The sequence below is a fragment of the Hemiscyllium ocellatum genome, chromosome 7 (genome assembly GCF_020745735.1).
Source record: "Hemiscyllium ocellatum isolate sHemOce1 chromosome 7, sHemOce1.pat.X.cur, whole genome shotgun sequence".
In the NCBI taxonomy this organism is placed as follows: Eukaryota; Metazoa; Chordata; class Chondrichthyes; order Orectolobiformes; family Hemiscylliidae; genus Hemiscyllium; species Hemiscyllium ocellatum.
In genome coordinates this window covers 89418571-89441699 of record NC_083407.1, presented here as the reverse complement: position 1 = coordinate 89441699, position 23129 = coordinate 89418571, and the positions used below count along the sequence as shown (strand labels likewise).

Below are 23129 nucleotides of genomic sequence, written 5' to 3'. Positions count from 1 at the left end.
GTGAGTCTGTGTATTTGTGTATCCCAAAGTTTGCCTTGGAGGACTTTCACTCAATGATTCCATGCCAAATATCCTTTTCCATTAAGCAGATTTGATAACTTCCTCATTTATATCAAGCTTGAGCAACAGTTGCTAAGCCATTATGATTGCAGGGTGTTACAGATGAACAAGTAACCAAAGATCTTTGATTAGATTAGATTACTTACAGTGTGGAAACAGGCCCTTCGGCCCAACAAGTCCACACCGACCCACCCAGACCCATTCCCTTACTCTACGGGCAACTTAGCATGGCCAATTCACCTGGCCTGCACATTTTTGGACTGTGGGAGGAAACTGGAGCACCTGGAGAAAACCCACACAGACACGGGGAGAATGTGCAGACTCCACATAGCCTGAGGTGGAAAGTGAACCCGGGTATCTGGCGCTGTGAGGCAGCAAGCCAATGCACCTGGTATTCCCAGGCGGTCTTCCATCCAAGCATTAACCAGGTCTGAGTCTGCTTAGCTTCCGCGATCAGATGAGATCGGGCGTTTTCAGACTAATATGGCCGTAGGCTAGCTGAAGTTCCAGATTGAAATTCTATCAGGATAACTTCTGTCACAATATTCACAACTTTCAACAAGCACTGATTTCATATTTCCAGCAACACCAGAAGAGATCATTAATGAGTGTTGTTCCTTAGATAAACAGCTCTGACGTTAATACATTTGGAGATATGATTAAGCTAATGGGTTTTGAGTTTTTGTGTTTGACATCAACTGAGGGCCATCATTAGAAAGAAAGTAAACAAAATAATTGTCCAGGAGCTAGAATATCAGGCTGCCTAGTAGAGACACTGAACATGATAAATTAATCAGTTCAGCAAATGTCTCAAGATAAGATGAACCTGAAAGGGGCATTTCTCATAAGTATTATTTCAAGCACTGCTGCTAATATTAGGTACAGTCACTTAAAATTGTTGATTAATTGCAAATTAACTTCTGCATAATTGTACTATTGCTGTTAATCTATTTCTAACTGATGGAATGTGAGGTGAGCAGATTGTGCCATTTTATATAGAACCAAAAGTTCTGTTATTTGAGACCTTGGATTTGGGGATGTTGCCGACAATAAAGTTGAGGCTCAATGCAGTGCAATTCAACTAATCCCAATACTGAGTCTGATATCCTCAACTGGATGCAACGCTTAAACTTTGCAGCTCTACAGTCGCTTCTGCTATAATGTGGATGGTCTGTGACTGTGCAACCCTGCGTTATAAGAAAATCGTGTAATAGCAGCACCATTTTATTTAAGGGGGCTGGAATCACAATATAGCCAATACAGGTAAGTAAAATTCGTATTCTACAGAAAGTGGTCAAAATTCCTCTATCGCCAATTTGTGTTGAAACAATGCATGTCATGGCAGACCCAACTGTGTATAGAGTCATAGACAGTGGCACAGTGAGCATGACCTTAACCTCCAGAACCAGCTGATGAAGGAGTGGCCTCATCCTTCCAAATAAACCTGTTAGACTATCACCTGGGTGTTGCGTGATTTTTTAACGAGAGACATAGAGTCATAGAGATGTACGGCATGGAACAGATCTTTCCGTCCAACTCATCTATGCCGACCAGATATCCTAAATTAATCTAATCCTGTGTATGCCAGCACTTGGCCCATATTCCTCAAACCCTTCCTATTCATATACCCAATCAGATGTCTTTTAATGTTGTAATTTTAAGATAGAACCTGTTCTAGAAAATAACCTTTAAAAGCTGTAATTTCAAAGGTATCCTATGGCTGCCTGATCATTTCTATGTGTGGAGAACAGAAACTTAAATTGTATCTATGTAGATGAGCCTCTGAGGTAAGATGTTACCTAACCATGACTTCAGTAGTCATGTGATAGGACTGTGCTACAAGGTTGGGATTATACAGCTCAGAGAATAGAGTTCTGCAACCTTATTGTTTATTGATAAATAAAGCAGCCCAGAAGTCTGATCTGAGCTTGTGGAAGGTACAGAAGACATCATACTATAATAGTGTCCTGCTCCTACATCAGGAAACATTCTTCTCTCATATTTCTAATACCCTATGACAAGAGACAAGAAAGGCTGGGTATGCAAATAACTGATCTTTTCTTAATCTCTAGCTTCTAAGGATTGTCTGGCTGGCACAATATCTTGTTTTGTGTGGATTTTCATTTTTACCATTACAACCGTGACCTTTCAACTAATTTTATTCTACTTTTCCATTAATCTACAGAAGTGATGTGGAATCGAAACATTCAACTTTTTTTAAGAGTAAACATCATAAATTAAACTGGTCTATACTATCTTCTGTAAAATTAAAGCATTATTTGCCAATGTTTTTTAATTAGAATTGCTTTGTAGATAATTCATTAAAGTCCATTGTAGAGGAGGAGATGTCCATTAATGTTGTAACCTTTTCACCAGAATCCAAGTGTCAAAGCCCATACAATTGTTGATGATCAAATAGAAGCTATTTTATTGAGGTTTGGAAGTGATTTAAACAGAAAAAATCAAATGTTTCTGTGACAATTTAGAAATCCCTCATTCGCCTGAAAGACCCGATAGTTGAGCTGTAGCCTCCCCAGTCACTGTATCTCCTGTATTCACCGGGTCTCATAAAGTACTGTCGCCCTCTGTAGTTGGGATGTTCATAGAAGGTCCAGTAACCGTCCATCACATGGCAGGAGTGGATGTCACGGTAACGGAAACGATCGTAGACAGATGGACAGTCATCCATGAATTCCATCATCTGTCCTCCAAAGTCAGGCCTCTCATAAATCCTCATTCTGTAGGAGCCTCCTCGGTACTGCAATAGAAAGAGGATCAGGTTGCCATTTTCTTCAAATTTGTAGTCAACTCCTATTCTAGAATGATAACAAATTCTAGAAGCAAGGGATTCTGATCCAAATACTTTCAACCAAGGAGCAGCTGAGAATGCAAATATTTTTAAATAGTTTTTGGCGAATTTTAGAGGATTTAATAGACAGTTATTTCCTTAAAATCTGTGGAGTTGGATGCTTTTCTCATTGTGAACGTGACCCTTCAGAATTCACGTAGGGGAATGTAAAACATAACCACAAAACTACAGACCACAAATATAAGATTCATTCACATATATTCTGCCCAAAGACAGCTGTGTGACTTTCTGTGACACAGATTGTGGAGACATTTGCAAGTTTATCTCCCCTGAAGTAATAACTAAACCCTGTACTAGCCATTGAGACAACTGAACTAACCAGCCACTAGCAAAATCAACAGTGAATTCAGGATTGACACCTTTACTGAGAGGGTGGTTAAAATATGGAAATCATTGCCTTAAGGAGTCATTGAGGTGTTAGCATGGATGCATTGAAGAAGATGTTAGATATATGCATGAGGGAGATTGGAACAGAAAGATATATTGATGTTGGTAGATGATGAAGGTCAGGAGTAAGGCTCCTGAGGATTATAAACAGACCATGAGGCTTTTTGGGCTAAATGGCCTGTTTCTAGGCTGTAAATAGCATGAAATACATATGACATTAGGAGCACTGATTCTAACCAAGCCATCCACATATCAGCAGATGAATGTATTACTTAGAACACTGCAATCTAATAATACAGTCCTTACTTCTGAATGTTTGATCCATACATGCAATTAAATTATACAATCGAATAATTCTTTTTCAGGGTGTGGATCTTGGATCCGTAATACCATCGAAGGCAATACTAAAGAACCAAATGTTCTTCAGCTCATGTTGGAGACACCTTGATGTTAAGAAGGACATTCACACAGGCATCCCCTCCCAGCATGTGAAGCAGATCAATTACTATTTCCAACTGATGTGACGCTCTGTTTCCACAAAACTCCATTCAACAAGTACACATACCACTCAACAAATATCACACCTTCAGCTGCTAAAGAGCCCAAACCAAAGTTACAAGAGTTAAGCTTCCAATTTACAAGTAAAGCTATTTTGAAATATTTCAACAATTGCAAATCCTTGAATACATAACGCTAAGTAAGACAAGGTCACAATAGAAACACAGGCAATTGAATTATACAGATGTTTTCACAATGTGTTAACAATCTCAGCAATGAGCATGGAAGTCAATTTCTAGCCCTGTTAGAGTCACAGAGTCATAGAGATGTACAGCACAGAATCAGACCGTTCAGTCCAACCTGTCCATGCCGACCAGATATCCCAACCCACTCTAGTCCCACCCGCCAGCACCCAGCCCATATCCCTTCAAACCCTTCCTATTCATATTACCATCCAAATGCCTTTTAAATATTGCAATCATACTAGCCTCTACTATTTCCTCTGGCAGCTCATTCCATACACGTACCACCCTCTGCGTGAAAAAGTTGCCCCTCAGGCCTCTTTTATATCTTTCCCCTCTCACGCTAAACCTATACCCTCTAGTCCCCAGGGAAAAGACCTTGTTTATTTACCCTATCCATGCCCCTCATAATTTTGGAAAACTCTATAAGGTCACCCCTCAGCCTCCAATGCTCCAGGGAAAACAGCCCCAGCCTATTCAACCACTCTCTACAGCTCAAAACCTCCAACCCTGGCAACATCCTTGCAAGTCCTCTCTGAACCCTTCCACATATCATGACATCCTTCTGATAGGAAGGAGACTAGAACTGCACACAATATTCCAACAGTGGCCAAACCAATATCGTACAGCCGCAACATACGTCCCAACTCCTGTACTCAGTGCTCTGATCAATAAAGGAAAGCATACCAAATGCCTTCTTCACTATCCTATCTACCTGCAATTCCACTTTCAAAGAGCTATGAATCTTCACTCCAAGGTCTCTTTGTTCAGCAACACTCCCTAGGACCTTACCATTAAGTGTATAAGTCCTGCTAAGATTTGCTTTCCCAAAATACAGCACCTTGCAGTTATCTGAATTAAACTCCATCTGCCACTTCTCAGCTCTTCGGCCCATCTGATCAAGATCCCGTTGTAACCTGAGGTAACCTTCTTCGCTGTCCACTACACCTCCAATTTTGGTGTCAGCTGCAAACTTATTAACTCTACCTCTTATGCTCACATCCAAATCATTTATATAAATGATGAAAGGTAGAAGACTCAGCACCAATCCTTGTGGCACTCCACTGATCAGAGGCCTCCAGTCTGAAAATCAACCTTCCACCACCACCCTCTGTATTCTACCTTTGAGCCAGGATTCCCTCCAACAACTTGCCCACCACTGATGTCAGGTTCGCTGGTCTATAGTTCCCTGGCTTGTCCTTACCATCTTTCTTAAATAGTGGCATCACATTAGCCAACCTCCAATATTCCAGCACCTCACCTGGGTCTATTGATGATACAAATATCTCAGTAAGATTCCTAACAATCACTTCCCCAGCTTCCCACAGAGTTCTAGGGTGCATTATTAGTGCTGAACATAGAAACCACCCAATTATTAATTGCATATAGGTTTAGTGATATACCTAATGAAGAGAACATGTACATGCCTGTTCTTGATGTTATTGGGTATTTTCCACGACTATTGGCGCAAGATTCACCAATCACAGAAATATAACTTGCCTGTGGGTAAGAGCGACATGACCTGACACAGTCATTGTATCCCATCCAGCGCTGGTAGTCAGGATACTCTCCCCTGGTCAGAACATACTGGTATCCCATGTAATTGGGTTTCTCATACAGCACCCACCAGTCACTCTCAACACGGATGGAGTTACAGCGGCTGAAGTAAGGGGACAGGTCGGCACAGTCACTGCTGCACTCATAGTGCCGTCCCTGGAAGCTTCTGTCCTCGTAAAAGATGATCTGTGGGAAGGTATATGCTCAATTAATAAAATGTTAATGTAGGAAGTAGCAAAAATGGATTATAATGCAATAAATTCAAAATTCTTACCTTTCTCATTTTGAGCCCACAGTTAGCTTAGGAACTGACTGATTGTAGCCCTGGGGAGCCAGTTGATATTTATATGCTGCAGTACATTTACCATTCTAATGATTCAGAACTGAAATTCAGCAAAAGTGCAACAAAACACGTCATACACAATATAAAGAGAACAACTTCAAAGACAAATGAGGTGCCATTGATTCTCTCTCTTTGCCGACACATAATTTCATTGTTACTTTACAAAGAAGAACAGTGAACGAGATCATTCCCTGCTTTCTGTGCCCCGGTTCTGCTGAACCTTCGGAACAGTCACAATTCTGAAGCAGTTGTATTTGCAATGTGACAGCGTCACCCCCTGCTGAACTGACTAAAATGGGGACTAAACTATCCATTAAAACCTGGTTCCATGATACATGGTAGAAAATCAGTGTTATATAGCTATATTAGAAATGTTTAGAATTCAGAAATTGTAAGAGTTTTATGGAGAAGTGCTCAAAGCATTTTGCAGGATACATCGGAACAAAAAAAAGCTCGAAGCAAGAGTAAACCATTTGGTCCATCAAGCCTGCTCCAATATTCACTATGATCATGGCTGATCATCTATCTCAATGCCATCTTCCCAATTTCTCCCTATATCCCTTAATGCTTTTAAAATTCATAAATTCAAAGTAATTATCTTTTTTCCCCTCTCTTGTTACCAAACTGCTGTAAATCCCAGTGCCACACACTTTCCTAGTTCCATCGGTTGAAATTGAAACCCAACTCCATTGCCCTTATCTTCCATCCCACCAACCTTCCCATTTGACCAAGCAGTCTCCATTATTTCTACCAGTGTAATGCCAGCAACAAACACATCTTCCCTCCTTTCTATGGGGTCAATTTCCTTCAAAGCACCCTGGCCCCATTCCTCTATCAGGCCCAACATCCTGTCTCCCTCCCATAGCACTCTTCTGTGCAAGTACATCAAATGTAAAACTTGTGGTGTGTCTTATCCTTTCCCACCATCCCACACGCATAATGTCCTTCCAGGTTGAACTGCAATTCTCTTTAACGTGGAAATATGCATTCAATATAGACCATAAGGCCAAAGAATGAAGGGCTTATGCTCGAAACGTCGAATTCTCTATTCCTGAGATGCTGCCTGGCCTGCTGTGCTTTGACCAGCAACACATTTGCAGCTGTGATCTCCAGCATCTGCAGACCTCATTTTTTACTCGAAGAGAGTGGTCTGGTCTGCTTCTCTGCCTACTCTGCCATTCAATGGCTTCATGGCTGACCTGACATTCCTCACACCAACTTCCTTGTGTTTCCCCATTGCCTTTAATTCCCCTAATGATCACGAATCTACCTCAGTCTTAAATATACACAAGCACTCTGCTGCACAGCTTTCTGTGGCAAGGAATTCCAAATACTCACACCTTTGAGAGAAGAAATTCTTCCTCATCTCAGTCTTAAATTGACCCCTGTTCAATATGAGATTTCACCCTCTGGTCCTAGATCCTCTCAGCATTTACCCTGTCAAGCCCCTCAAGAATTCAATATGTCTCAATGAGATCACTATTCATTCTTCTAAATTCCGCAGAGTAGAGTTGTAACCTGTTTCACCTTTGCTCATTAGACAATCCTTCTACACCATGGATTATCCTGGTTTACATTCTCTGAATTGCCTGCAACAATATAATAATATCTTTCCTCAAATTAGGGGATCAAAACTGCTCACGGTACACCAAATGGTCTTACAACTGCAGTATGACTTCCCTATTCTTATACTTCAACTCCCTTGAAGTAATGGCCAACATTTTAATAGCCTTTCTGCCTACCTCTTGCCCCTGTGTGCTAGCTTTCTGGGTTTCATGCACATGTATCCCCAAGTGCCTTTGCCTTGCAATATTCTGCAAGTTTTCTCCATTTAAACAATATCTTGTTACTTTGCTCTTCCTTCCAAGATGAACAATTTCACATTTTCCCGCATTATATACCATTTGCAAACTTTTTTAGTCCAGTTTCTTAAAATATCAATATCTATCAATGAACTGTTTATATCCCTCTTGAAAACAGCTTTCCATCTATTTTCCTGTCATCTGTGAAGATGATTTGATTTGATTTGATTTATTATTGTCACAATGTATCAAGATATAGTGAAAAGTAAAGAGTAATAGAACAAAACGCAGAATACAGTGTTAAAGCTGCAGAGAATGTGCACAGAGAGGACAACTTTAATATATGAAAGGTCCATTCAAAAGTTTGATAGACAGCAGGGAAGAAACTGTTTTTGAATCTGTTGGTATGTGTTTTCAAATTTTTGTGTCTTCTACTTATCAGAAGAGGGTACAATAAAGTAGAACCGGGGTGGGCGGGATCTTTGATTATATTGGCTGCTTTCCCAAGGCAGCAGGACGTGTAGACAGAGTCAGTGGATGGAAGACTGGTTTGCATGATACTGTTCACACCTACCTATAATTTCTTGTGGTCTTGGGCAGAGCTGTTGCCGTACCAAACTGTGATGCATTGGAAAGGATACTTTCTATTGTGCATCTGTGAAAAACTGTTAGAGCTAATTGTGGCCGATTTGGAATTGCTTCTTCCTGCAAGACACTAATATATATTATAACGGTTGTCGTCTCAGCACTTATCCTTGTGGAACCCTACTGGTCACATATCACTGGCCTGATAAAGAGCTCCTTATCCCCAACTTTCTGTTTTTTGCATATTCTCCATCCATGCTAAATAACTACCTTGATTTCTGACTGAACCTTTTGTGATGTATCTTCTGAATGTCCACATATGATGCATCTACTGGTTTCCATCTATCCATTCTTGAGACTTTCTTGAAAAGCTCTAATACAGTACTCAAAGACAATTTCTTTCATACTGTGGAAAAGGATATGGAAGATATAGACTGTAGGGAAATAGATGGTGACATCTTGCAAAATGTCCAGATTACAGAGGAGGAAGTGCTGGATGTCTTGAAATGATTAAAGGTGAATAAATCCCCAGGACCTGATTAGGTGTACCCGAGAACTCTGTGGGAAGCTAGAAAAGAGATTGCTGGGCCTCTTGCTGAGATATTTGTATCATCGATAGTCACAGGTGAGGTGCCGGAAGACTGGAGGTTGGCAAACGTGGTGCCACTGTTTAAGAAGGACGGTAAAGACAAGCCAGGGAACTATAGACCAGTGAGCCTGACCTCGGTGGTGGCCAAGTTGTTGGAGGGAATCCTGAGGGACAGGATGTACATATATTTCGAAAGACAAGGACTGATTCAGGATAGTCAACATGGCTTTGTGCGTGGGAAATCATGTCTCACAAACTTGATTGAGTTTTTTAATGAAGTAACAAAGAAGATTGATGAGGGGAGAGCAGTAGATATGATCTATATGGACTTCAGTAAGGCATTCAACAAGGTTCCCCATGGGAGATTGATTAGCAAGGTTAGATCTCATGGAATACAGGAAGAACTAGCCATTTGGATACAGAACTGCCTCAAAGGTAGAAGACAGAGAGTGGTGGTGGTGGAGGGTTGTTTTTCAGACTGGAGGCCTGTGACCATTGGAGTGCCACAAGGATCGGTGCTGGGCCCTCTACTTTTTGTCATTTACATAAATGATTTGGATGCGAGCATAAGAGGTACAGTTAGTAAGTTTGCAGATGACATCAAAATTGGAGGTGTAGTGGACACCGAAGAGGATTACCTCAGATTACAACGATTTGGAGATGCCGGTGTTGAACTGGGGTTGTACAAAGGGTGAAGGTGTACAAAGTTAAAAATCACATAACACCAGGTTATAGTCCAACAGATTTAATTGGAAGCACACTAGCTTACGGAGGGATGCTCCTTCATCAGTTGACTATCTGTGTGATTTTTAACTCAGATTACAACAGGATCTGGACCAGATGGGCCAATGGGCTGAGAAGTGGCAGATGGAGTTTAATTCAGATAACAGTGAGGTGCTGCATTTTGGGAAAGCAAATCTTAGCAGGACTTATACACTTAATGGTAAGGTTCTCGGGAGTGTTGCTGAACAAAGAGACCTTGGAGTCCAGGTTCATAGCTCCTTGAAAGTAGAGTCACAGGTAGATAGGATAGTGAAGAAGGCGTTTGGTATGCTTTCCTTTATTGGTCAGAGTATTGAGTACAGGAGTTGGGAGGTCATGTTGTGGCTGTACAGGACATTGGTTAGGCCACTGTCAGAATATTGCGTGCAATTCTGGTCTCCTTCCTGTCGGAAAGATGTTGTGAAACTTGAAAGGGTTCAGAAAAGATTTACAAGGATGGTGCCAGGGTTGGAGGATCTGAGCTACATGGAGAGGCTGGGGCTGTTTTCCCTGGAGTGTCAGAGGCTGAGGGGTGACCTTATAGAGGTTTACAAATTATGAGGGGCATGGATAGGATAAATAGGCAAAGTCTTTTTCCTGGGGTTGGGGAGTCCAGAACTAGAGGGCCTAAGTTTAGGGTGAGAGGGGAAAGATATAAAAGAGACCTTAGGGACAACGTTTTCACGCAGAGGGTGGTACATGTGTGGAATGAGCTGCCAGAGGATGTGGTGGAGGCTGGTACAATTGCAGCATTTAAGAGGCATTTGTATGGGTATATGAATAGGAAGGGTTTGGAGGGATATGGCCCGAGTGCTGCCAGGTGGGACTAGTTTGGGTTGAGATATCTGGTCGGCATGGACGGGTTGGACCGAAGGGTCTGTTTCTATGCTGTACATCTCTATGACTCTATGACTCTAAGCCATGTGGACTTTGCTTGATTAGATTATGATTGTCCAAATGTTCTGCAAATGCTTCCTTAATAACTGGTCAATATCTACTGTCTGTCAGACATTCTCTTCTGTATGCTTGAGAACAAATACTGATTGGCTGATCACTTCGCAGAACATTTCACTTATGAGCTCCTGCTGTTTTTCCTTCTCTGCCCCTCTCCCACACTGATTTCTCTGTTGTGACATCCTACACTGTTCTAATTAAACTCAATGTAAATTTAAGAGGCGTCACCTCAGCTTTCAAATATAGGCACTGTACCAACTCCCAGACTCAACATTGTGCGCAACAAATTCAGTAAATCTTTAGCCCTTTCCACTGGGCAGTGGTTGTTAGTGCTGAGTTGACTTTTCATTTGCATCTGCTCTGGACAATTTGGGCAGAATCAGATGAACTGGAAGAGTCTGTCTCTTATGTGGATTAAAGCTGTGGTGTATAAGGAACTGCAGTGAAGCCCTGTATCAAGAGTGAGAGTGAAAATCCAAACATTCCAGCCAAGGGACAAAGGATTGGTCAGAGCAAGTTCAGTAACCAAAGTGGAGCTGAACTTTCCAAACTGGTGTCAACTAAAGAAATGGTCCTTAAGAACTGCTTGAAACTGCCAGGCATTTCCTGTCTAACTAGATTACTTAACTAGCTCGCAGTTCTAAGCTTCCATTTCAGAGTATTGCTCTTAAATTAAATTTTTACTTAAGCAAACCTTAACAGAAATTTCTATGTGTACCAAATTCTCTCACAATCAGGGATCACTTCCTCTCCATGTGTCATTTTACTGTGTGCAATTTTAAAATGTTAACTTTTATAGATTACTAATGACTCATTCCCGCAAGATGCAAATCTAATTCTGCTCCCTGCTACAAAAAATAAATCCTATTCAAGGCAACTACCTTACAGCTAATTGACAGATATCTGCTTATCAGAGAAATTTGTCCAGTAGAGACCACCCAAACCAGGTCGGGTGAAATTGGCATGCTGTTTATTACAAGCGATATGGCTGGAAGAGAAATTGACGAGGCTGACACAGAACTTTTTTTTTATTTCAAAAATATACTTTATTCATAAAATATTCATAAAATATTTAATACACTGTACATTTGGTAATGCCATACATATGTCAACATTTACATACACAGCTCAGAATTTTCATTATTAACTACAGATCTGTGCATTTCTCACTCACATATTGAGCTGAGGCGTCAGCAGAGCCCAAATGACTGCAGGGGCCCCCTGATCTTCTTTAGACAGGCAGATGTTAAACGGTGGTCTTTCCCCACCGTGCCTTGGCGGCAGCTGCCCCGAGCTTCAGCACGTCCCTCAACACGTAGTCCTGGACCTTGGAATGTGCCAGTCTGCAACACTCAGTCGGGGTCAACTCCTTCAGCTGGAAGATCAATAGGTTTCGGACCACCCAGAGAGCGTCCTTCACCGAGTTGATGATCCTCCAGGCGCAGTTGATGTTTGTCTCAGTGTGCGTCCCGGGGAACAGGCCGTAGAGCATGGAGTCCCACATCACGGCGCTGCTCGGGATGAACCTCGACAAATACCACTGCATTCCTCTCCAGACTTCCTTTGCATAGGCACATTCCAGAAGGAGGTGTGTGACAGTCTCGTCCCCCCCGCAGCCACTTCGAGGGCAGCGTGCGGTGTGGCTGAAAGTCCGGGCGTGCATAAATGGTCTCACCGGTAGACCCCTTCTCACCACCAGCCAAACCATGTCTTGGTGCTTGTTGGAAAGTTCTGGCGATGAGGCGTTCTGCCAAATTGCTTTGACAGTCTGCTCAGGGAACCACTCGACAGGATCCACCCTCTCCTTTTCCCGAAGGGTCTCAAGGATGCTACGTGCTGACCACTTCCTGATGGACTTGTGGTCAAAGGTGTTTTTCTTCAAAAATTTCTCCACGAAGGACAGGTGGTACGGAGCGGTCCAACTACTCGGAGCATTCCGCGGCAGCGAGGCCAGGCCCATCCTTCGCAACACCGGGGACAGGTAGAAGCTCAGTACGTAGTGACACTTGATGTTTGTGTACCGGGGATCCACGCACAGCTAGATGCAGCCACACACAAAGGTGGCCATCAGGGTGAGGGTGGCATTGGGTATATTTTTTCCCCCGTTGCCCAGATCTTTGTATAGCGAGTCCCTTCGGACCCGGTCCATCTTTGAACTCCATATGGACTGGAAGATGGCCCGGGTGACTGCAGCGGCGCAGGTTCTGGGAATAGGCCAGACCTGTGCCACGTACAACAGCAATGACAGTGCCTCACACCTGATGACCAGGTTTTTTCCCGTGATGGAGAGCGACCGTAGCCTCCATCTGCCCAGTTTCTGCCTCACTTTACTGATACGCTCCTCCCAAGACTTGGCGCATGCCCCAGCCCCCCCGAACCAAATACCCAGCACCTTCAGGTGGTCGGTCCTGACGGTGAAGGGGATCGAGGATTGGTCGGCCCAGTTCTCGAAGAGCATGGCCTCGCTCTTGCCTCGGTTTACCTTGGCCCCCGAGGCCCGTTCGAACTGGTCACAAATGCACATGAGTCTGCGCACGGACAACGGATCCGAGCAGAAAACAGCGACGTCATCCATGTACAAGGAGGCCTTAACCTGCAGGCCCCCGCTGCCCGGAATAGTCACCCCTCTCAGGCTCGCATCCTTCCTGATGGACTCGGCAAATGGCTCTATGCAGCACACAAACAAGGCAGGAGAGAGAGGGCAGCCCTGCCTGACTCCAGATCTGACTGGGAAGCTATCTGATTCCCACCCATTGATGGAGACTGCACTGACGATGTTGGTGTAGAGCAGTCTGATCCAATTGCAGATTCCCTCCCCAAAGCCCATTTTGGAGAGAACATCTCTCATATACATGTGTGATATCCTGTCAAAGGCTTTCTCCTGGTCCAGGCTGATCAGGCAGGCGTCCAACCCTCTGTCCTGCACGTAGGCGATCGTATCTCTGAGGAGTGCGAGACTCTCAGCGATCTTCCTGCCCGGCACAGCACAGGTTTGGTCGGGGTGAATCACCGACCCCAGAGCAGACCTGACCCGGTTGGCGATTACCTTTGACAGGATTTTGTAGTCCGCATTCAACAGTGTGATCGGTCTCCAATTTTTGAGTTCCTCCCTCTCCCCCTTCCGCTTGTAGATGAGGGGGATGATGCCTTTCCTCATGGATTCGATCATGGTACCCGCCTGAAGCATACTGACATACACCTCCCAGCAGGTCCTGGCCAATCAAGTCCCACAGAGCGGAATAGAGCTCGACCGGTAAGCCGACGCTTCCGGGAGTTTTATTCTTTTCGAAGGACTCGAGGGCCTTGGTCAGCTCGTCCAGAGATAGCGGCTGGTCCAGCCTCTCGCGTGTTCTGTCGTCTAAGACCTCCGTGATAGACGACAGGAACGACTGGGAGGCCGCGCTGTCGGTCGGCTTCGCGTCATACAGACTGGCATAGAAGGATTTACTGATCCTCATGACGTCAGCCTGAGATGACGTTATCGAGCCGTCTTCTTCCTTCAGGCTGCTGAGCACAGAGCTCTCTTTGTGCACCTTCTGGAAGAAGAAACGTGAGCACGTCTCGTCCTGCTCCACCGAGCACACAGAACTGACAATCTGTACAGGTAGATCAGAATTTCTCTTCCTAGAGCTGGGGAAGATGCCAGTTTTTGGAATAATCCTGTACAATGAGGCTAATTAGAAATGTGTAAAATACAATGTATCAAGAATGTATCTGGAAATGGAGTAATCTAGTGACAATGATGTTAATCGGAAAGCAGTAATCGGAGGAAGGTCCTAATTCTCTGCACAAAGCAACATCCTGACAGTACCGAGGGGTTCGGAGCTTCCATTTCTCTTCTCAGGTAGGTGTTAATGTCTATTCTGAAGTGGTGAGCTGCTCCCATTGTCCTGTCCTGGGAGCAATGCTCTTGGCTGGTGCCTCTCTGTCTGACCTGTTCTTTGTGTGGATTGCTGGGTTGTGAAACTGCCCTTGGGGCTTTGGGACAGCTGTGGTACTCTATCATTGTTAGTAGGAGCTTGAAGTGCATTCTTTTGTCTGCCAGTGCTGTCTAGTTTCACTTGTCAGCCTGCTTGGTCCCTGGCTGAGGCATTTGGGTTGTTTTGGTACAGTTTGCTTTTGCTTTTGTGAGCCTATTGTGGGTTGGGTTGGCAGGGTGGCAAATATTGTCCCACACTGCTACTGTTGGGCAGTTTCTGGCTAATTAGGCTAGTTAGTTTAGGCTAGTTAGGGTAGCTAGCAGGTAAGTGGAGTTGAAATGCCCATCAGCCATGATTGAATGGTGGAATGGACTCGATGGGCCGAATGGCCTTTCTTCCACTCCTATGTCTTATGGTCTTAACTAGCATCCTGCTTGAAAGTCCCATTTCAGAGTTTGACTTTTAATCTATCTTTCAACTTGAGAAAAACTTACCAACAATTTCCATGTGAACCAAATTCTCAACACCGCAATATATATGTTTTATAAAATTTAATAGATAAAAATCTCGGATAAAATATTTTGGGAGAGGAAGTATGATGGGACCAATCTTTTAAGATCATTTACTTATCATTGGCAATCAGAATCTCCATTTCAGTAAGAAAGAACTTCAGTCCAAAATTCCAGTATTGCAAGCAATGCTTTTTAATTTGATTTGATTTATTATTGTCACATGTACCTAGGTACAGTGAAAGTATTGTTTTGCAGGTACTACAGGTAGATCATAACATACAACAATCAGAGGCGATAGAACAGAGCGAGGAATACAAAGTTACAGCTGCAAGGAAGGTGCGCAAAAAGCAAGATCAATGTTGGTTTGAAATTTGAGAGGCCGGGGGAGAAACTGTTTTTGAACCTATTTGTACGTGTATCTTATGCCTGACAAGAGGTTGGTAGAGATTATAATCAGGATGCTACAGGTCTTTGATGATGTTGGCTGCCTTTCTGAGGCACAGAAAAGTGTTGATTGAGTCAATCAATGGGAGGTTGGCTTGCATGTTAGACTGGGCTGTGTTCACAACTGTCTGTACTTTCTTATAGTCCTGGGCAGAGCAGTTGCTGTACTAAGCTATGTATTGCACCTAGAGAGAATGCTTTCTATGGTGCATTTGTAAATGTTGGTGAGAGTCCTTATTTCCTTAGCCTCCTGAGGAGGAAGAGGCCTTGTTGTGTCTTCTTGACCATCATAACTACATGGGTGGTTCATGGCAAATTATTGGTGATCATCACTCCGAGGAGCTTGACACTCTGAACCATCCTCACCTCAGCACCATTAATGTAGATAAGGGCATGCCTTACTTCTTGCTTCCTGAAGTCGATGATCAGTTCTTTAGTTTTGCTGATGTTGAGGGAGAGATTGTTATCTTCACACCATGCCACCAAGCACTCTATCTCTTTCTTGTATTCCATCCCCTCATTGTTTGATATCCAGCTACAATGGTGGGGTTATCAGTGAACTTAAAGTCATGAGTGTACAGGGAGTATTGTAGGATGCTGAGTATACATCCTTGCAGGGCGCTAGTGTTAGAGGATTATTGTGGAGAAGGTTCTGTTTCTATCCTCACTGAATACGGTCTGTGGGTCAGGAGGTCAAGGATTCAGTAGCAGAGGGCAGAGCAGAGACCAGGGTCTCAGAGTTTGGAGATGAGTTTGGTTGCAATTATTGTGTTAAAGGTGGAGGTGTAGTCGATAAGTAGAAGCCTGATGTAGGTAACCTTATTGTCCAGATGTTCCACGAAGGAGTGTAGGGCCAGGGAGATGGCATCTGCTGTGGATTTGTTGTCTCATTTGGGAAATTACAGGGAATCGAGGCAGGCAGGGAGGCTGGAGTTGGTGTGAGTCATGACTAACCTCTCAAGATACTTCACGATTACGGAGGGCAGAACCACTGGATGGTAATCATTGAGGCGCATGACACGTGTTTTCTTTGGTACCAGGATAATGGTAGCATTCTTGAAGCAGATGAGGACTTCAGGTTGTAGCAAGGAGAGGTTAAAGATGTAAGCAAATATTCCCACCAGCTTGTTCGCAATGGGTCTGAGTGCATGGCTGGAGTCTCCATCTGGAGCAGTCCCTTTCCTTAGGTTCACTCTCAAGAAGGCTGATCTGATGTCTACAGCGGTGACTGAGGGAATAGGTGCATTGGAGGCTATTGGGGCAGGTGACAAAGACAAACAAGTCTTTGTCATTTTATTTCTACTTCCAAACCAGTAGCCAACGCTGTACATCTAAATGTTCAAGCAATGCTTCCTATGATCACTGTGTGTTGTTCCAGGTAATGCATATATTCAGTGAAATTTGGAATCTCATTCAGTCGGTGATATCTCAGTCACTGTAATTGCAATGCGGAACACAGCAACCATGGAACACTGGTGACGGTTCATTATAACATTTAAATTAATGGTTGCAATGGATCAGACTCACTGCCAGCAGCAAAACAATTCCACTCATTGCTGAGCTCGAAGAAAGCTACCCAACTTTAGTGATCTTGGTCATCTAAATTTCTTCTTTCCAACAAGTATGACATTAATGATGGGGCAGTAGGGTTCTCCATCAGCAACGATGGTATCAAACAGGGTAACCAGTCAGTCACTTTGAAGTATTCTGACAGATAGCAAACCAGAAAGTAAAAAGAAAGCACTGAATATTTTCACTTTTAGTTTTATTGTCTACAAAGAGCAAAATGAATGATTCAGACTTATCCATGGTAATAAGGTAGAATTAAAATGCTATAAACAAACTTTAAAGAAGTAGAGTATTTTAAAGATGTGTGGATATTCTAGCATAATGTAGAAATTTGACAATCAATAAGTATTCATCCAGGCCAGTGAGAATTGTTAGCAGTTGCTTTGAAAACAGTGTGTTGGTAAAAAGAGCAATTACTCCTCATGACACAAGTTGTAACATTTTCACTTACTTTTACTATTAAACAAATACTGTCAGAGTAAGCCTTCTCATCAGATCAATATTCCTACTTGGTTGCATTCTTGGTGATATCACCAACACAGATGCTGAGGAGGCAGAGCATCACTTGCAGCACCTTCTGGATTTCTACTTTTAACTGTGCAGGCCCAAGAAGTTGCTCACAGTTTCACTGTCATTACCACCACAAAATACAAGCAATTGTCTCCTCTCAAGCTTTCAAAGGAGAACAGCAGCAGGAATGTATCAGGTCAACAAATGGTTAAAGGATGGTGCGATATTCCAGGTATTATAAATCCAAGCTCAAAGTATGGAAACAAAGAGGTAAATAAGTCTGGAATACTCACTGTATGGTAGGTTTGCAGACAGAAAGTTGTATTCACTTTTGTCTGTCTTACTTTAAAAAAGATGTCAAAACAGTGGAAAGTTTAATATTATGGTTTTCGATATGAAGAATGACAAAAGAACCTGGGACTAATTTATTTGGAGCAGAGAAGACAAAAGAACATCTCTTAAAGATCTTCAGTCATACAAAATTTAGATAAGTTAACTCAAAGAAAACTCAAAGATAATGAAGTGGAAGCCTTTAAAGATTATCAGCGAAAGTACATGAAGGGAAATTAGAAGAGTATTTTACTTTATTTAAAGGAATGTTGAACTCTGACATTTCCATTTGCAATGTTGGTATATAGTAACAATTAAATAAGCTTCTCATACAAAGTCTATATCAAAGATATACTTGAGGTGATATTCCTGGATTAGATCACCAGTTAGGTGGGTAATTCCATTATAGGTGAGACCCCTAACCTGCTCATTCTCCAGGGCATTCAGGCTGTCTGGGTCTGCACTTAAAGAAATGTCCCGATTGCCACTGAGAGAAGCATTAATAGTCTAGGATGGTGATCCATACAAAACGAATCATAAATCACATCAATCACAGCCAATGCATAAAAGTGGGTCAATTCTGATTGTCTGAAATAGGCCAGATTCATTTTACTAAACTTCATGAAAAATAGTAATTACCAAACTATTCTATCAGAAAAGAAATCATAGAATTGAGCTTTAGCATGAAGACAAATGAAAATTCTCACAAGGGCGCTTTGAAAATAATAACTATTTGTAAAGTCCATACTTGAAGTAGTACAGCTGTTTTGGTATTATGTTGCAAACCAAATTTGGTTTCAAGTTTCTGGTATCGGATAAAAGCATGGGATTGGAAAGTAAGCAATGGGTTAGCTCATTGGATGCAGTGATTGGAAGAAGTACTGAGGAGATTGATGCAGTGAGAAAGTACTATTGAAAGGAATGATTAGAAAACAAATGATTTATTATATAATGCAAAAACTCAAGGAGAGAGGTGAATACAGAGAGAGATGTGAGGAATGATAAAGAAGGATAAGATCAAGAACCAATACAGTAGAGAGACTGTAAAGATTGTGAGAGCATCCGAAGGAAATAGCTGAGAATATAATGAGATTTTGTGGTCGTCGGATGTGGAGCAGGAAGTTATGGTGAGACAAGTGAAGAAGGTACACCTGCAAGAAATAAGGAGAAGAGTAAGTGCAAAGACTTGATGGACGGTTGTAGCCTGAAAAATGTAAATGCAGTGGGATTGAGAGAAGAATGATCGACTGACAGAACAAGATGGAGAAGGATCATCAACTGGACTTGTCATGATCAAAAATTAAATGGGAAAGATGAAAGGATAAGACTTATACACAAGATTTAGATACCAGTCTGACCAATAGTGACTATGATTTTATATTTACTTAAATCAATAAAACATGCTATGTGGAGCTTTGGACTGTGAATAACTACGGAGTGTTAAAGAAACAGTGCAGAGATTCTGTCAAAAATTGAAAGGAGCTGTTTTCCATTATTTGCTAAGAAGAAGCTCATCAAGTATATCATTACCTGTCTCATGTCCAGAAGTTATGTAGATTTTAAATTTAATGACATTCATTATATCATTATCATCAGCTAAAATGCTGTGCATGAGACAGACACAGTACCTCAAATAAAATGTTTTGTTTCCAAGAGATGTGAAAATGAACAACGATATCAAAATGCATCAACAAAAATGTATTTTATTATATTTCAGAACATTTCACCAGAACAATTTTATTCTTTTTAACAACAATTTAGAAATCCCTCATTCGCCTGAAAGACCCGATAGTTGAGCTGTAGCCTCCCCAGTCACTGTATCTCCTGTATTCACCGGGTCTCATGAAGTACTGTCGCCCTCTGTAGTTGGGATGTTCATAGAAGATCCAGTAACCGTCCATCACATGGCAGGAGTGGATGTCACGGTAACGGAAACGATCGTAGACAGATGGACAGTCATCCATGAATTCCATCATCTGTCCTCCAAAGCCAGGCCTCTCGTAAATCCTCATTCTGTAGGAGCCTCCTCGGTACTAGAATAAAAATAAGATCATACAGTGAGGAATATATGTACTTGGTGATATGCTACATATATAAAAATATTTATATGTAGAAAAGAAAGCAAGATGAAAAGTTATAATTGACCATCAGTTTATTTTATAAATGAAAAGGATCAAGCAGCAATGTGAGCAGCAATGCCTGTATCAAAAGTTCTACTGCAATGAATTACAACCATATTACCATCAGTACCATCATTATATTGTAAATAGTGAATTTTTTGAAAAAATCTGGTCTATTTAATCTACTTTCATTACATAACTAAACTAATTTGTCGTCATTTTTATTCTCTGGACTGATTGATGGAAGTATGCATCATCCTCCTGTTAGATTGAAGTTCAAAAGATCCACTCCCCCATCCAGATTCCTTTACATACACCCCCCATCCAGATTCCTTTCCACACTCCCTCCATCCATCACCACAAGGAGCTTGATATTAAAACAAACTCTGTGGATAGCTTTTGAGTTTCAATAGCCTTGTTACAATAGTGAATCTGGGGTTAAATATCTTAGTGGGAAGTTGAAAGATTTTCCTTAGTTCTGAACAGCTAAAGACAGAAGCTGTGAAGATTTTCACGACAATGGGTCTGTGGGTAAATGTCCTGAATTCCTTCTGTTGAGCACATCAGACTGGATGTGACCAGGTAAGTATTTGACGATTTATACTTCATTGGTAGCGTAGAGACCCTGTTACCTCGCTGAAGGCTATTGTTTGGAGTAACACTTGAAGATTGAAAATATCTACTCACTGACCTTCCTTTTGCTCTCAACTGATCATCTTACTTAGATTCACATCATTTAAAATAACAGTTATTTGCCCATCATTACATTGTAACGGAACATCATAGCACAAAACAAATAAGTCACTCCTTATACAGTAGTGATGTAACCAAATGCATTGTCCAATTATCGAGCAACAACCTAAATCAAATGGTTTATGGATGGTGTGCACATTATTCTCTTTCCTAAAGTTTAGCACTGTGGTGCAGAAAATCTAACTGTATGCCTTCATTATTATAACTGCATGGGCAGCCAGTCACATGTTTGCAGAAAGAACAGGAAGTTTTTATTATTATTATTGGGAGTTATCTATGGGCCCTATAGCTAACTACAGTGCTTCATTCCTTGTGAATTATTCATACTGAACACATAAAGCACCCAATTATTTTTATACACAAATCACCCAATGAAGAGAATATGTATATGCTCTGTTCGAGTCATAGAGTCTTACAACATGGAAACAGACGTAATGGTCCAACTAGTTCATGCTGACCATATTCCCAATCTAAACTAGTTCCATTTACTTGTGTCCCTCCAAACCCATTCTACTTACATACTAATCCAAATGTTTTTTAAATGTTGTAACTGTATCTGCATCCATCACATCCTCTGGCAGTTCATTCCACACACGAATCACTCTCTGTGTAAAAACATTACTCCTAATGTCCTTTGTAAAACTTTCTCTTCTCACTATAAAAATATACCTCCTTATCTGCACTCTCCCACCCAAGGGAAAATACCCTTTCTATTCACCTTGTCTATGCCCCTCATGATTTTATAAACCTCTATAAGGTCACCCCTCAACCTCCAACATTCCAATGAAAAAATGCAACCTTATCCAGTCTATTTTTATAACTGAAACTCTCCAGCTCCAGCAACATCCTGGTAAATTTTATGTGAACCCTCTCCAATTAGATAATTTCCTTCCTACAGCAGGATGACCAGAACTGTGCAAAGAAGAGCCCACACCCATGTCCTGTACAATCTCAACATTATGTCCCAACTCTGATACTCAAGATCTGAGCAATGAAGGCAAGCATGTTTAATGCCTTCTTAACCACCCTGTCCACCTGTGATGCAATTTTCAAAGAATCATGGACCTTAAGGATCTCTCTGTTCTATAATATTACCCTACCATAATTGTATAAGGTCAGGCAGCATCCAAGGGGCAGGAGAATTGATATTTCGGGCATGAGCCCTTCCTGAAGAAGAGCTCATGCCCGAAACGTCGATTCTTCTGTTCCTTGGATGCTGCCTGACCTGCTGCGCTTTTCCAGCAACACATTTTCAGCTCTGATCTCCAGCATCTGCAGTCCTCACATTTGCCCATAATTGTATAAGTCTTGCACTTATTTGTAATATCAAAATGCAAATTAATTATCCAAATTAAACTCCATCCATCACTCCACAACTCATTGACCTAATTGATCAAGATCTCTTTTTAATCTTAAATAATCTTCTTCAGTGTACTCTATACCAACAATTTTGGTGTCATCTGCAAACTTAGGAGCTATGCTTCCTTTTTTCTCATCTAAATCATTTATATAAATGACAAACAAAAGTGTACCCAGCACTGATGCCTGTGGAACACCATTGGTCACAGACAATTAACCCAAAAAAACAAGCCCCACCATCACCCTCTGTCTCCTACCATCAAGCAATTTTGCAATCAATTGGCAAGTTCACCCTGAATCCTACATGATCTAACTAAATAGAATACCAAGCGGAACTTGTCAAAGGCTTTTCTAATCTTTTGGTGATTTCCTCAAAAAAACTATCAAGTTTGTGAGACATGATTTCCCTCACACAAAACCATGCTGAACATCCCTAATCAGTCCTTGCTTCTGCAAACTATGTAAATCCTACCTTTCAGAATCACCTCCAATAAATTACACACCACCGACGTCAGGCTCACAGCTTCCCAAGTTTCTCTTTACAGCCTTTCTTAAATAAAGGCATAACATTAGCCACCCTCCAGTCCTCCAGGCACCTCACCTGTGGTTATAGATATTATAAATATTTCTGCAAGACTCTGTTGGGTATTTTTCAGATATTATTGGCACAAGATTCAATAATCGCAGAATTGTAACTTACCCATGGGAAGGAGCGACATGACCTGACACAGTCATTGAATCCCATCCAGCGCTGGTAGTCAGGATACTCTCTCCTGGTCAGAACATACTGGTATCCCATGTAATTGGGTTTCTCATACAGCACCCACCAGTCACTCTCAACACGGATGGAGTTACAGCGGCTGAAGTAAGGGGACAGATCGGCACAGTCACTGCTGCACCCATAGTGCCGTCCCTGGAAGTTCCTGTCCTCGTAAAAGATGATCTGTGAGGGAAGAAACATCAA

General features: G+C 41.9%; 2 protein-coding genes and 1 pseudogene across 2 annotated transcripts; all 3 read right to left on the bottom strand.

The window, feature by feature from the left end:
• Positions 1 to 437: 437 nt before the first annotated feature.
• LOC132817736 (5S ribosomal RNA) lies at positions 438 to 555 on the bottom strand (annotated as a pseudogene).
• A 1987-nt stretch (positions 556 to 2542) lies between these two features.
• LOC132817200 (gamma-crystallin S-1-like) lies at positions 2543 to 11702 on the bottom strand. The gene is made up of 3 exons (XM_060827482.1): positions 11694 to 11702; positions 5553 to 5799; positions 2543 to 2811 (listed from the first exon to the last, which is right to left on the bottom strand). The coding sequence occupies exons 1-3, from the start codon at positions 11700 to 11702 to the stop codon at positions 2543 to 2545; spliced, it is 525 nt and encodes a 174-aa protein (XP_060683465.1).
• A 7988-nt stretch (positions 11703 to 19690) lies between these two features.
• On the bottom strand, positions 19691 to 23129 carry LOC132817201 (gamma-crystallin S-1-like; the record flags this gene model as incomplete). Its single annotated transcript, XM_060827483.1, has 2 exons — positions 19691 to 19966; positions 22866 to 23129. Coding segments are annotated over 2 exons (540 nt in total), but the record flags the coding sequence as incomplete, so codon positions are not given.